The sequence below is a fragment of the Aquarana catesbeiana genome, linkage group LG12 (genome assembly GCF_042186555.1).
Source record: "Aquarana catesbeiana isolate 2022-GZ linkage group LG12, ASM4218655v1, whole genome shotgun sequence".
In the NCBI taxonomy this organism is placed as follows: domain Eukaryota; kingdom Metazoa; phylum Chordata; class Amphibia; order Anura; family Ranidae; genus Aquarana; species Aquarana catesbeiana.
Window position 1 is genome coordinate 5,918,875 of NC_133335.1, and position 15,039 is coordinate 5,933,913.

Sequence of the window (15,039 nt, forward strand, 5' to 3'; positions counted from 1 at the left end):
GAGGTCAGGGCTCTGTATACAGCATTCATGTTCCTCCCCACCAAACTAGTCAAACCATGTCGTGTTATCCCTTCTTTGTGTCTATAACAGCCCCCACTCTTCTCGGAAGGCTTTCCACAAGATTTTAGAGAGTGTCTGTGGATATTGGGGCCCATTTGTGGATGGATTAATGGATGAGAAGATCTGGTCCAACTAGCTCTGTATCAAGCTGGCTTTGTACACAGAAGACCTGGCTTGCAATCAGCATTTCAATTCCTCACTAAGGCGTTCACTAGGGTTGAGGTCAAGGCTCAATGTAGGCCCTCAAGGTTCGCCACACCATACTGGTCCAACCAGCTCTGTATCAAGCTGGCTTTGTACACAGAAGACCTGGCTTGCAATCAGCATTTCAATTCCTCACTAAGGCGTTCACTAGGGTCGAGGTCAAGGCTCAATGTAGGCCCTCAGGGTTCGCCACACCATACTGGTCAAACCATATCTTTATGGAGTTGGCTTTGTACACAGAAGACCTGGCTTGCAATTAGCATTTCAATTCATCGCAAAGACGTTCACTAGGGTTGAGGCCATGGCTCAATGTCGGCCCTCAAGGTTATCCACATCACACTGGTCAAACCATATCTTTATGGAGCTGGCTTTGTACACCTGAGAGCTGGCTTGTATTCATTGCTCCAGGGGGGGCACAGTCATGCTGGATTAAAAAATAGTCTTCACCAAACTGTTACCACAAGGTCGGAAGAACACAATTGTCTACACTGTCTGTGTATGAAGACAGCAAAAGATAACCTTATATGGGTTGCAATGCTTCCCTACTCTATCCAAAACTACCAAAAAATGCTTTGCTATACATACACTCTAAATCCAATCGCATTGGATTAAAAAGCATGAAATGATTAAATAAGTTTATGTGGTCTTGACACTTACAATTCCCAGACTGATGTTCCAGTGTTGGAAAACATTCAGTAGATGCCTAGGGTGTGCACAAGTCCAAAAGACAATTCTGTTGAACATATCTATTTTGTATGGTATCACTTTTCTGCTTTTATTTTTTTAGGATTATGGGTACAAAATAATCGGAAACCCCCGAGCACACAATATCCTCCCGGTATTGGTTAATATTATCAGTAACTCCTTTATGAGGGTCTATAACTCCACGGAGAGGATCAGGGTGTGGAATGACCCCATTGTGACAGTGAGTACCTGTCTGTCCATTCCTGGTTTACTTTTGTATCAGGTCATGAGGTTATTTTAATGCACAGCAATACACCATCGCCACCTGCACCAGTTTCTATTGCAGAGGAACTGGCACTGGGTCTGCTCTATTGTTATCAGAGGGAATGTGTCAGTTTTCAGTATAGAAAACTGCCACATATCCGTGACAGGTCGGGACTGCCATGCAGGATGTGAGTAGCAGACAGCTCACCTCCCACTCTCTGCTCATGCGGTCATTACACTATATGAGTTCTCTGCCCTTCTCCTCCCTCCTGCACTCAACTGAGCAGATGGAGTGGTGGGGAGGGAAGGAATTTGGGCCGGGCAGAGGGATCCGGAGCATACAGCTCCATCTGAACTGCTCTCTGTGCTGTATCTGTCACAGACACTGCATACTTCACACAGCAGGTCAGTCCTACGTAATAAAGGTGTTTGTACCTAACCCTAAGGCTGGACCACACAATGAAAACTACTGGATCGGAGAGGAACATTGTCCTCAAAAATATTTTTTGTTCGCTTTCTAATAAAAAAAATTAATTTGTTGTTGTAACAATTTTTCTTTCTGTCACCAGGACTACGAGGTTCACGGGTCATTTGTGATTTTCTACATGGGAGTGGTATGTATGATCTTTGCGTCTGGACTTGCCCCCCACTTTGCAATGACCAGTATGCAGGATATAAAGGTTAGTATAGGCCAGGGGTCTCCAAACTTTCTAAGCAAAGTGCCAGTTTATTGTCCTTCAGGTTTTAGGGGTGCCGGACCATGACCATCGGGGGTAGAAAATGTCCCAGCATCAGTTGGAGTAAACAATGCCCCATCTTCGGTGTCAGTGAGAAGAATTGCACCCCATTGTTGGTGTCTTTGGTAGGAATTATGCCCCATCCTTGGTCTCATTGTTGGTGTTATTGGGAGGAACTATGCCCCATCGTTGGTGACATTGGGCCCCATTGTTGGTGTCATTGGGAGGAATTAACCCATCCATGGTGTCACTGGGCCCCATCATTGGTGTCATTGGGAGGAATTGTGTCCCATCATTGGGTTTCATTGTTGGTGTTATTGGGAGGAACTATGCCCCATCATTGGTGACGTTGGGAGGAATTGTGCCCCAACGTTGGTGTCATTGGGAAGAATTGTGACCCATCATTGGTGGCATTGGACCTCATTTTTTGTGTCGTTGGGAGGAAATTTATCCCATCGTTGGTGTCATTGGTAGGAATTGTGCCTCATGATCTGTGTTATTGGGGGGAACTGTGCCCCTTCATTGGTGACATATGGCCAAGGGCCATATAAAGGCAAGCAAAGGGCCTCATCCGACCCCCAGGCCGCAGTTTTGAGACCACTGGTATAGGCTATGGGACTTAATTACTATCATGTTTTCTGATTTCAATTTAAAGGAGAAGTACGGGGAAATCTCAATTGGCTGTACTTCTCCTGTGGATCACAGGAGTGCTGTTCGTTCTGCACTCCTGTGACCCCTTTTCAGCAGACAGCGGGCTTCAGCCTGCTGTCAGCTGACGTCTCAGAGCCGGTCCTGGCTTGGGCAAGATCATGACAATGAAGTCGGGATCCGCCCACATGCCTGGACTGGCACCCAGGTCCACCTTTCAGCAAACTGTCCCCTCCACAGCGGCCGCCACCGGGCGGTGTAGAATCAGGGAGATCCCTCAGGTCAGGGCTGGGAGAAGGGTTGGGCAGGAGGTGCAATGGTTTACTGGGGGTACCTTCCTTCTGTTGCAAGTAGTGACAGCAGCAGTTATTTATACAAGCAAGTGACTGCTGGGTGTAGGAACCCCTAAGCGGGGAGGGGGGGGGGGGGCAGTTTGGAATCTTAGTCCTGGGCGCTGGATGGCCTTGTCTGGGCACTGCCTGAGGTATAAATTTCTCTCCAGCAACGGAAACAGTGAGCAGCACAGAAGTGACCTCACCAAAACTCCTGAGGCCACCAGGATTGGAAGCAGGGCGATGCTTGCACTTCAGTTCCTTAGGTACAGCTTTCTCTCCAGCAAAGGGAACAGTGAGCAGCACAGTAGTGACATCACCTAATCTTATTCCAGATCTCCTGATGTGAGGTCATCAGGCATGGAAGCAAGGAGATCCTTCCACTGCTGTTTCTTAGGTACAATTTCCTCTGCGGCAAGGAGAACAATGAGCAGCACAGTAGTGACATCACTAAATCTCACTCTATATCTTGAGACTTTAAGGCTTGGCAGCTTGCACTGCATGTCCTCAGACATAGCTTCCTCCCCATATCAAAGAAAGAAAGGTGCCCCTAAGTGAGATATTAAAAGATTTAATCAAGTGCACAAGGTGTTAAAAGCACTTACAGGATTGTGGATTGTCAAAAACATGTATCATGGAGTCCTCCTCTGGTAAGTGGATCCATCCTCTGTCGGCGAATGAAGAGCCATGTAACGCCGTCCAGCAGCTGTCAGATTACTAAAATGCGCGCAGAAGCGAGGAGGCAGTGAGGCGGCCCGTGTTCCGGGTTCGTGCTGGAACGCACAAGGCCAGTGGTGTCAGTAAGGGGTGGTGGGCGGTAACGCGTTTCGGAGCATGGTCTGACAAAGGAGCCACACAGTTACTTGGCTCTCCATTTGCGGACAGAGGACGGATTCACTTACCAGGAGGACGACTCCATGTTACAGGCTTTTACCAATCCACGATCCTGTAAGTACTTTTAACCCCTTGTGCATGTGATTAAATCTTTTAATATTGCACTTAGAGGCGCCTTTCTTTCTTTTAAATGTCTTCAGAGTTGCTTCTCCTCACCCAAAGTGTTGCCTGAAGTGCCATCCAACCATCACCTCCCCTGACCAGCCATCCACCTCCACCAGAGCACCCTTACCTCCTTTTCTGTTTACAGCTTTCTCTCCAGCAAGTAGAGACCAGTGGCAGCCCATCCATCCATGCGTCCGCCCCATGGTCTACATACAGGGATGCTGGACCATGGATTCCATTGGGGGGGAGGGTTTCTTTGAAGCACATGATTAGAACCAGAGGCTCTAATAGGCTTCAAAATGGCTTCAAAATAGGGTGGGCCCACGTGACAATAGTGAATGAATATTTGCTATTTTCACACTGATTCTCCTCCTGGCCATTTAGGAAGGGGGTCTTGAAACCAGTTTCCCGACTGGCAGAAAAGGAGAAGCTACGCTGGCCGCCAGGAGGAGAAGAGAGGACGAGGGAGTAGATGCGAGGAGAAAGGGAAAGCTAGCGGGCCGCCCATCTGTCGCCCAGGGGGACAAGGGGAGTGGAGGGAGGAGACCCGCCACTGGAGGAGACACGCGGAGAGGAGATATAGAAGCCGGTCGGTCGGAGGTAAGCCCGCGGTAAGTGTTGCGGCCGCCAGGTGACACTGACCAACTGACAGGGGACAGGGGAGGGGTGGGGTGTTGCGGGTGACCCAACCGGGGGAAGGGGGTGGCTGGCTGTGCACTGTTTGCTGCCTGCCCTCCAAAAAATACCACCGACCACCACTGGTAGTGACATCACCAAATCTCACTCCACATCTCTTGAGACTACCAAGCTTGAAAGCAGAGAGATTCTTGCACTTCACATCCTCAGGTACAGCTTCCTCTCCAGCAAGGAGAACAATGAGCAGCACAGTAGTGACATCACCAAACCTCACTCCAAATCTGTTGAGCCTAGCACTAGCAGTCAGAGGTAGCAGTGCCTTAGCTGATCTCACATTGCAGATATACAGCTATGAGCTTACAGAAGAGGAGTGCCTAGGAACAGGAAATGCTCTGCTAGTTTTCCGAAGGAATTCAAGACAAAGGATAGATTTCTCAGGGTACTGCTTAGGCACATAAAATATTTCTTGAAATGTCTGAAATCTTCAGTCAGGTCTGCTTTAATTTTTGTGGCAATATGTTTTCTAATATGCTTCTAACTGATAAAGACTTACTGTACAAAGTAATGGGACTGATAATACCCAACCCCAGCCTAGCCTGATGGGAAAGATCTCAGGTTTATTTGTCGAAGGAGATTTCCCGTTCACTTCTCAGCTTGCTGACACCAGAATAAGAATGATGGGAATGAGGGTTATCAGATCGGGAGGTCTCACAGAGGTTTTAACTCTCCCCCCTTGAGGCAACAAAGAACTCAACAGAATCTGACAGAAGTTGGTGAATGGAGCTCAGCTGTTTATGAAGCCTGTAGAGTAAAGGTCCTCCTAGGTGATTTTTTTTCTATCTTTTGGCCATGATCACAACCACCGAATCTTTCTCCTTCCAGATCAAAGCTCGCTCCCAGCTGCGTATTTCCGGCCTTTTTCCATCCGCGTACTGGTTTGGACAAGCCCAGGTGGACATCGCCCTCTCTTGGCTCCTCCTTTTCCTGATGGTCGCCATCCTGTATGCGTTCAGCTATTCCATCTATCTGTCATTCTTTAGCGTGGTGCTGCTTGTGAGTATCATCGTTCAGCTTTTCACAGCCATGCATTTAGCTGAACCTCTGAAATTTGAACCATTTAAAACCCAACCGAACTTCATTTTAAATCAGTTTAACACCTTCCAGGTGCATCAAAACAAAAGATGAGCCAAGTCTTACAGTTGGTTTTCTGTAGAAATCAGCCACATCCCATGTAGAGAAGTCTGTCCCTTCCAAGCAGCTTCAGAGAAGGACTGTTGCTGTCTGCTTGGAAGCAGTGGTCTCTCTGTAGAGGTCCAACATGTCCCCTGTTGTGTTATAGCCAGAGCTCTCCAATCAGCAAGAAGAAGTATGCGCTTTTCTGATTGCACAGCTATATATCTGCCACATTAGGGGGTGCGTTGGTCCTCTGCAAGGAAACCTTGCTAACCCACATTGTTCAATCCTGGTCCATCATTGTCACCAAGCTTGGAAGGAAGACGGTCCAAAGCAATGTTGTCATCACTGGGTCTCAGTGGCGGCTGGTACTCAATGTTTTTTTTTTTTGGGGGGGGGGGGGGGCGACGGCGGCAAACCAATGCCTCCCCTTCCCCCCCACGCAGAAGACGGACAGGAAGGCGTTGATTTCCCCCCCCCACAGGAGACGGATGGGAGGGTGGTGATCAGAGGCCTCCTTACCTTAGGAGGCAGATGGTAGCACTGCTGCTCCTCCCTACGGGGCTGTTGCTTCTCCTCCTAGCCGAACAGGAAGTGGGTCCTGAGACCCAATTGGCCGGGAGTCCTAAGATCCCCTGGCCAATCGGGTCTCAGGACCTGCTTCCTAATTGGGTGGGCTCTGGGGGCAGTGCTCTGCCCCCAGAGCCCACCTTTTTTTGAAGCCAATTAGAGCCTCAGGCTCTAATCATGTGCTTAAAAAAAAACCCCCAAAAAACCCCATTGAAATCCATGCTTCCGGTGCCCTGCATGCAGATTAAGGGCCAGGCGCATGGATTAGCTGGGCGGCGCCCCTGGTCTCAGTGCAGGCAAATCGTGGCTGGTGGGAGGAGCCGGCAAAGGCTGTACATAGTTTCCCGAAAACATCAGACACCCTGCCTCAGTACTCCCCTCAAGAGGTCTTAGGCTAGGTTCACACTGATGCGGGTCACAGGAGGGGGTCGGGTGCGTCTCTGTTCACCAATTCAGGTGCGAATCGGGTCCCTTTTCCAGTGCAGACCATGGCTGCCCCGGAGCTCTGTGAAGCGGCTCCATTGAGAGACAGTCACACTCTCCTTTCATGCGAATTGGATGCGGGGAAGCCTAAATTTTGATACAAACAGTGGGCTGGCTCTTGGGAGGAGTTATGCAAATATCAGAACACCTTCTTAAGGGAGCGGATGTCAGTCTGGAGGAGTGGGCGTGCCTATGCAGACTTCATTTGCATGCAGACCACCCCACCTATTGCCCACAAGCATTGCCGCTGATAAGACAGTACAGTCAGCGCTCCTGTACTGGGCCCAGGCCTCATCCGTTCAAAAGGGGGGCCCGGGCACCTGCTCAGAAGGAGGGTCGGCTGTACTGTCTTATTACAGACTTCAATCCTCTTCTACCTTCCCCTACAACGCTGCCAGCTTCTTCCTCTGGCTGCAGTACAGGGGAGTGTTTCTAGCTCATGCAGCCCTTCCATCTGCTTCCATGTGCCCCTTTCCCCCCGGAAGCTACTGGCTTCCCTCCTCTCCTTTTCTGCTGGAAGCTGCTGTAGGCACACAGGGGGATGTTTTAGGATGGAGAGGGAAGGAAGGAGGGTAGGAGCCAGTAAATATATAATTTATTGGCCCCTTTTTTCCCTGAATGAACATAGTGAGTGATCAGTATCAATCACTCCTGTGTCCATTCATCACTGAAGCATAGTAAACTGTGTTTACTATGCTTCAGTTTATGAATGATCAAGAAGCTTCAAAATGCTTCCAATTCATTCATCTTTGCAACTGAGGCTGAAAAGAAAGGGACTGATAAAATCTATGTCCTTAGTCACTTCTGGCGGTGGGGGGGTTTGGGGGCTGTCAGGTAGGCTGTATGGGGCCCCGTGATTTCTAACAGCAGCCCTGCCCACATGTGATGCTGAGCCTCCATGATTGAAAGAGTTTAAATCCAATAAATGAAAGGGGTGGGCCAGGGCATCCTTCAGGATGTCAGTCTGGAATAGTAGGCATTCCTAGGCACTCGTCCTCCAGCAAAGAACTGAGAATGGCTCTATCTGACTTGCTGCAGCTTCTAATGCAAAATGTGAGAAGCTCACAGTGTGCGGTGAAATCAGAGAAAGGCATTTCAGTCCAAGAGAGGAACCGGTACACCTGTGCAAGACTGAAGGGAAGGCTGGAGGTCAGGTTTAGGGTGTCCCCAGATTACAATAACTTCATGAGAATTCTACATTTGGTCAGCGTCTGAGGAATCTGATTATGTTGGGTACATTACATTTATGTTTTTGATTTGCAGATTGTGGAAATTTTGGGTTACGGCATGGCCACGGTCCTCTATGTTTACTCAATCACATTTATGTTTGGGAAGAGGAAGATTCATCATGACCGATGGTCCTTCTTCTTTATCTTGGTAAGTTGGTGACATCATCTCTAGAGGGTCACTTCAGCTTTTTCATGTCTACAAACCGGAGATCATGTCCTGTGAGCCACATTCTAAGCAACAGATTTGTTTGCAGCATTTTATTTGGGTCTGCAGACAGCAAGAAAAACTCTCTGGGATTTGGGCGGTGAAGCTCTTGGAGGCTCCAAATAAATGACCATGTGGCAGCTTACTACTACCTAATGGAGCCCCAACTGTGTCTGAAAAAGAGTCAAAGGATGAGAGAACCACGTTGTAGAGATCTATCTAGACCCCGCCCTTCCTTTTTGACCCCTCCTGCTTCTCATAAGTCCCACCCATTATAGAATCCGCCCACTCCGTCGCCTGTATTTCACTTGCTTCCACCCATAGTGTCAGGAGTATACAGCTCAGCATCACAGGAAAGAGTATACAGTTCCAGAATCACAGGATAGAGTATACAGCTCAGCATTACAGGGCAGAGTATACAGCTCAGCATTACAGGGCAGAGTATACAGCTCAGCATTACAGGACAGAGTATACAGCTCAGCATTACAGGACAGAGTATACAGCTCAGCATTACAGGACAGAGTATACAGCTCAGCATTACAGGACAGAGTATACAGCTCAGCATTACAGGACAGAGTATACAGCTCAGCATCACAGGACAGAGTATACAGCTCAGCATCACAGGACAGAGTATACAGCCCCAGAATCACAGGACAGAGTATACAGCCCTAGAATCACAGGACAGAGTATACAGCTCAGCATTACAGGACAGAGTATACAGCCCCAGAATCACAGGACAGAGTATACAGCTCCAGAATCACAGGACAGAGTATACAGCTCCAGAATCACAGGACAGAATATACAGCTCCAGCATCACAGGACAGAGTATACAGCTCCAGAATCACAGGACAGAGTATACAGCTCCAGAATCACAGGACAGAGTATACAGCTCCAGAATCACAGGACAGAGTATACAGCTCCAGAATCACAGGACAGAGTATACAGCTCCAGAATCACAGGACAGAGTATATCAAAGAATGGGAGATAAAAAAAACTATGTTCAGTATCCCTCCCTCAACGCACACAGAGAAAATATTGATAAAACAATAGTCAGCAGCTGCTATACTAAAACGAGATGCATCAAATATATGTCAAAGAAACATTTCTAAAACATCAGCAGTGCTAGTGCAAAAATAGCAAATATTTTAAAATATCAATGAAATTGCTTAAGAGTCCACTTAAACAAAGTATCAGATGGTGATCCACTCAGTGAAAGTCAATTAAGAAAAGGCAGGTGAGTATAAACTAGACGATCGTGGAAGAAAATATTAGCAGCGATCCCAAGTCTCCATCACCACACCACTTGTGCCACAGCCCTGAAGGTAATCCACTTACCAGACTCTGCTGATTAACACGCTTATCAATCAAAGGGATAATCGCTGTTCACTGGACACTTTTCATCTGTATTTTGCTCATTGCGAGCAATAGATAAAAAAATTCCACATAGCGTAATCTAGTACAATTATTTATTAATTTAAAATGATCTCACAAAAAAACACTCACAATGTTTGCATAATATAAGGGCATGTAACATTAATACTATGAATTTAGGCCAAAATGTATTCTGCTACATGTCTTTGTTAAAAAAAGAAAATCCCAATAAGTGTATATTGATTGGTTTGTGTGAAAGTTATAGTGTCTACAAACTATGGGATATATACCGGAATTCCTTTTTTATTTTTTTACACTAGCAACTATGGCGATCAGCGACCTGTAATGGGGCTGCGATAGTGCGGTTGACACTAACTGATGCCTGGGGGGGGGGTTACTGACTAACTGACTCTGACATCCTCAGTGACACTAATACAGTGATCAGTGATAATACTATGCACTGTCACTGCACTAATGACACTGGCTGTGAAGGTGTTAACATCTAGGGGCATTCAAGGGGTTAACTGTGTGCCTAACAATGTGTAATGTGTGTAATATGTGGTGCTTTTACTAAGTGATCTTGTCTTTTTTCCCTGCTTTTCAGGGAATAACAAAACAACAAGATCGCCTGTCAGTGTACAGAGCTCTGTGTTGTTTACAACACAGAGCTCTCTTCCATGAATGACGGAGACGATCAGCGAGTCCCAGCGGTCAATCATTGTTTTGTAACAGTTCCGATCACAGCCGGGGTGGCGGGCGCACGCCCCTTACGTAGAGGTGCTGATCACATACCAGATACGTGATCCAGACCACAGAAGCCGCCCTGCCACAGTAAATGTAGTAGCGCGGCCGCTAAGCAGTTAAATGACAAGAGTACAAATCTACTATAAAAAGAAGTGACATGTGCAAGTAAATACCATTAAAAAAATGACAAATTCATGAAGAAACTCATATACATTGGATGCCTGGATGTTCCGGTCCCCTGATGACGTCAATTGTGATGAAACGCGTCAACATGGGCTAACAATCTGACTTTTATTTTCTTTTTACAATGTAGTACTACTAATATATGTTGTCCTTTTTATCTCTAGACAAAAGCTATAGGAAATATAAATGAAAGTAATGTATTGGTGTAAAATGTTAAATTTGTAGGTTGATCACATGTTGCTTTTCGATTTTATTGTGGCCGACATTCTGGCGCCGGGTCACCTCTCACCTGAATTTCTGGTCTCTTGCAGTCCTCCCTCATCCCGATAATATACAAAATATTACAATTTGTCATTCCTGTGTCAGAAGAATTATATTTCATCTACTTGATCTTGGTGCCGCCCAGCAATTTGATGGCGTTTTTGATCAGTCTGGTGAGTGTTGATACATAGCTTTTTATATCACACATTATTACAGGAAAACATGTCATACTGGGGATGTGCCGGCAAAAAAAAAGACAAAACAAAAACGTGAAATGTGTTCTTTACATGTAGAAGTTAAAGAATATGTCAACCCAACATTTCCTATTCCTGGTGTGAGCCTGATGTCCCATGTACTTGTATGCACAAGTCTCCTGTTCTATTCGTATTGCTTCCTTTGTGTGAAATCCCTGGTGATCCTGCCAGTCCCCCCTGCTTTCTTATTAGAAATTGACCACACTAGGCATGAGAGCACAGCGTGGTCAGTTATATAGCTGTGCTAAGCCTCTTTCAATGATCACACTTGTCATGACATGCCCCCCCTCCCCCTTGCATAGCCATGGGAGACCAGTGTGCTGCTGTGTCTCCTCCCCTAGCTATCTGAGCTTCTTATGCAGCTGAGAACAGAGGGTGTGATCACTTATAAATACCTTTTCCACCTCTTCTTTTATAATGTGTGTGTGTGTGTGTGTGTGTGTGTGTGTGTGTGTGTGTGTGTGTGTGTATATATATATATATATATATATATATATATACAGTGGGGCAAAAAAGTATTTAGTCAGCCACCAATTGTACAAGTTCTCCCACTTAAAAAGATGAGAGAGGCCTGTAATTGTCATCATAGGTATACCTCAACTATGAGAGACAAAATGTGGAAACAAATCCAGACAATCACATTGTCTGATTTTTGAAAGAATTTATTTGCAAATTATGGTGGTAAATAAATATTTTGTCAATATGAAAAGTTCATCTCAATACTTTGTTATATATCCTTTGTTGGCAATGACAGAGGTCAAACGTTTTCTGTAAGTCTTCACAAGGTTGTCACACACTGTTGCTGGTATGTTGGCCCATTCCTCCATGCAGATCTCCTCTAGAGCAGTGATGTTTTGGGTCTGTCGCTGAGCAACACAGACTTTCAACTCCCTCCAAAGGTTTCCTTTGGGTGTTGAGAGCTGGAGACTGGATAGGCCACTCCAGGACCTTGATATGCTTCTTACGAAGCCACTCCTTCGTTGCCCGGGCGGTGTGTTTGGGATCATTGTCATGCTGAAAGATCCAGCCACGTTTCATCTTCAATGCCCTTGCTGATGGGAGGAGGTTTGCACTCAAAATCTCACGATACATGGCCCCATTCATACTTTCATGTACACGGATCAGTCGTCCTGTTTCCTTTGCAGAGAAACAGCCCCAAAGCATGATGTTGCCACCCCCATGCTTCACAGTAGGTATGGTGTTCTTTGGTTGCAACTCAGCATTCTCTCTCCTCCAAACATGACGAGTTGTGTTTCTATCAGACAGTTCTACTTTGGTTTCATCTGACCATATGACATTCTCCCAATCCTCTTCTGGATCATCCAAATGCTCTCTAGCAAGCCTCAGACGGGCCCAGACATGTACTGGCTTAAGTAGGGGGACACGTCTGGCACTGCAGGATCTGAATCCCTGGCGGCGTAGTGTGTTACTGATGGTAGCCTTTGTTACATTGGTCCCAGCTCTCTGCAGGTCATTCACTAGGTCCCCCCGTGTGGTTCTGGGATTTTTGCTCACCGTTCTTGTGATCATTTTGACCCCACGGGGTGAGATCTTGCGTGGAGCCCCAGATCGAGGGAGACTATCAGTGGTCTTGTATGTCTTCCATTTTCTAATTATTGCTCCCACAGTTGATTTCTTCACACCAAGCTGCTTGCCTATTGCAGATTCAGTCTTCCCAGCCTGGTGCAGGTCTACAATTTTGTTTCTGGTGTCCTTCAACAGCTCTTTGGTCTTCACCATAGTGGAGTTTGGAGTGTGACTGTTTGAGGTTGTGGACAGGTGTCTTTTATATTGATAACAAGTTCAAACAGGTGCCATTAATATAGGTAATGAGTGGAGGACAGAGGAGCCTCTTATAGAAGAAGATACAGGTCTGTGAGAGCCAGAAATCTTGCTTGTTTGTAGGAGACCAAATACTTATTTTCCACCATAATTTGCAAATAAATTCAATATTTTTGACTTTTTGCTATAATAAATATCCAAAAAAAATGTAAAAAAAAATGTCAAAAAAAATGTCTTCCTTTGTTTAGGCCGATATGTATTCTTCTACATATTTTTGTTTAAAAAATCCCAATTAGCGTATATTGATTGGTTTGCTTAAAAGTTATCGCGTCTCCAAAATAAGGGATATATTTATGGCATTTTTATTAGTAATTATTTTTTACTAGTAATGGCAGCAATCTGCGATTTTTAGCGGGACTGCGACATTGCGGCGGACAGAAAGGGGACTTTTGACACTTTTTTGGGATCGTGACATTTATACAGCGATCAGTGCTACAAAAATTCACTGATTACTGTATAAATGTTACTGGCAGGGAAGGGGTTAACCCTAGGGGGCGATCAAAGGGCTAAATGTTCCCTAGGGAGGTGTTTTCTAATTGTGGGGGGGAGGGAACTGACTGGGAGTAGAGAGAGATCGCTGTTCCTGATCACTAGGAAAAGACAATCTCATTCAGTACTCCCCTGACAGAAGGAGGATCTGTTTGTTTGCACTGGTAGATCCCCGTTTTGCCTCGAGTCCGCCAGACGCGCTGATTGGCTCCCCTGCTAGTGAATTGGCACGCACACGCGTGCCCACAGGTCGCCGTGTATGCGCCCGATGTACAATGATGGCAATTCGCCGACGAGAGCCAACCTGCCCCAGTACAACTGCGGCGGCTGGTCGGGAACTAGTTAATGACATCCCAGTCTTAGTCCATAGGGTTCAATATTGAGTTGGCTCCGCCCTTTGCAGCTATAACAGCTTCACCTCTTCTGGGAAGGCCGTCCACAAGGTTTAGGAGGGTGTCTATGGGAATGTTTGACCATTCTTCCAGAAGAGCATTTGTGAGGTCAGGCACTGTAGAGGGACGAAAAGGCCTGGCTCGCGGTCCGTAATACATCCCAAAGGTGTTCTATCGGGTTGAGGTCAGGACTCTCTGCAGGCCAGTCAAGTTCCTCCACCCCAAACTCGCTCATCCATGTCTTTATGGACATGCCATCTAGTGGTCATACAATATTATGGCCACTAGATATGGCAATGAGGAGCATACTTATTGCTTCTAATAGTCAGCGCCATCTAGTGGGCATACTGCATTATGATCACTAGCTGGCATTGACTATAGTAGGAAATAAGTTTGCTTCTCAGTGCCACCTAATGCCGTTCCTGCATTCATCCATTCAGTTTGCAGAGAATATATCCTGAAAACACTTGTATCACGCTAAATGAATTTCCATAAAGTTTCGATGGAGGAGCAACTATGAAACAAAACTTTGTTCTTTAGTTTTAGATATAATAGGGGATGCTTAGAACCCATTGGGGAGATTTCCCTCCACTTGGAGCCATAACAAGATCGATTGGAATTATCTCCAAATTGAGGGAATTTCCCATGTATCACCAGGACAGGTGTCCCCATTAGAAAATTTCCCTCTGTTTCTGTTGTGGTGACAACTCAAAATGTTGAATTTCCCATCACTTCCTGTCTCTGTGACAACAGTCACCAGGACAAATAGAAAGGGAGAATCTCCCCAACGGGGACATAAAGAAAACCTGATAGAGTTTCTTAACTTTCCCCATAAAACAAATGTTTTATCTAGAGATACACTTTAATCAAGGATTCTGATTGGTGGGTTTGTTCTTTTGGTGGACTTTAGTAAAGTGATGGGATTGGAAATCTCTGTATAATACAATGATATGATATTCTCTTCCTAGGTTTACATTCAAGGTCCTTATTACATTGATATGCCAATTGTGTACGGCCAGCTGGTGATTGTAAGTAAAGGAAAACTCCGATCAAAGTAATAAACTCCTTGTGAAGTGTTCAGAGACCAGAGGGACTCGGGGTTCTATCCAAGCAGTGCCAGGACAAAGTCATCCAGTGCCCATGGTGAAAATGGCAAACTGCGCACATTGGTGTCAGTGAACACAATAATAACCCCCAACATTGGTGTCAGTGAACACAATAATAACCCCCAACATTGGTGTCAGTAAATGCAATTATAACCCCCAATATTGGCTGTGTA

General features: G+C 46.0%; 2 protein-coding genes across 4 annotated transcripts in view; both read left to right on the forward strand.

Moving 5' to 3' along the window:
- The window catches only part of LOC141113854 (ABC-type organic anion transporter ABCA8-like), a 233,996-nt gene that overhangs the window by 208,165 nt on the left and 10,792 nt on the right, over window positions 1-15,039 (forward strand). The window lies entirely within an intron of this gene.
- LOC141113853 (cholesterol transporter ABCA5-like) overlaps window positions 1-15,039 on the forward strand; it is a 106,536-nt gene that overhangs the window by 80,705 nt on the left and 10,792 nt on the right. For 2 of the 3 annotated variants that reach the window (XM_073607177.1, XM_073607176.1), the window contains 6 exons: window positions 1,052-1,189; window positions 1,782-1,892; window positions 5,447-5,617; window positions 8,054-8,167; window positions 10,834-10,956; window positions 14,729-14,788. In XM_073607177.1, coding sequence (XP_073463278.1) covers window positions 1,052-1,189; window positions 1,782-1,892; window positions 5,447-5,617; window positions 8,054-8,167; window positions 10,834-10,956; window positions 14,729-14,788 — 717 coding nt within the window. The remainder of the gene's footprint in view (window positions 1-1,051; window positions 1,190-1,781; window positions 1,893-5,446; window positions 5,618-8,053; window positions 8,168-10,833; window positions 10,957-14,728; window positions 14,789-15,039) is intronic. The other variant, XM_073607178.1, reaches the window with a different exon arrangement.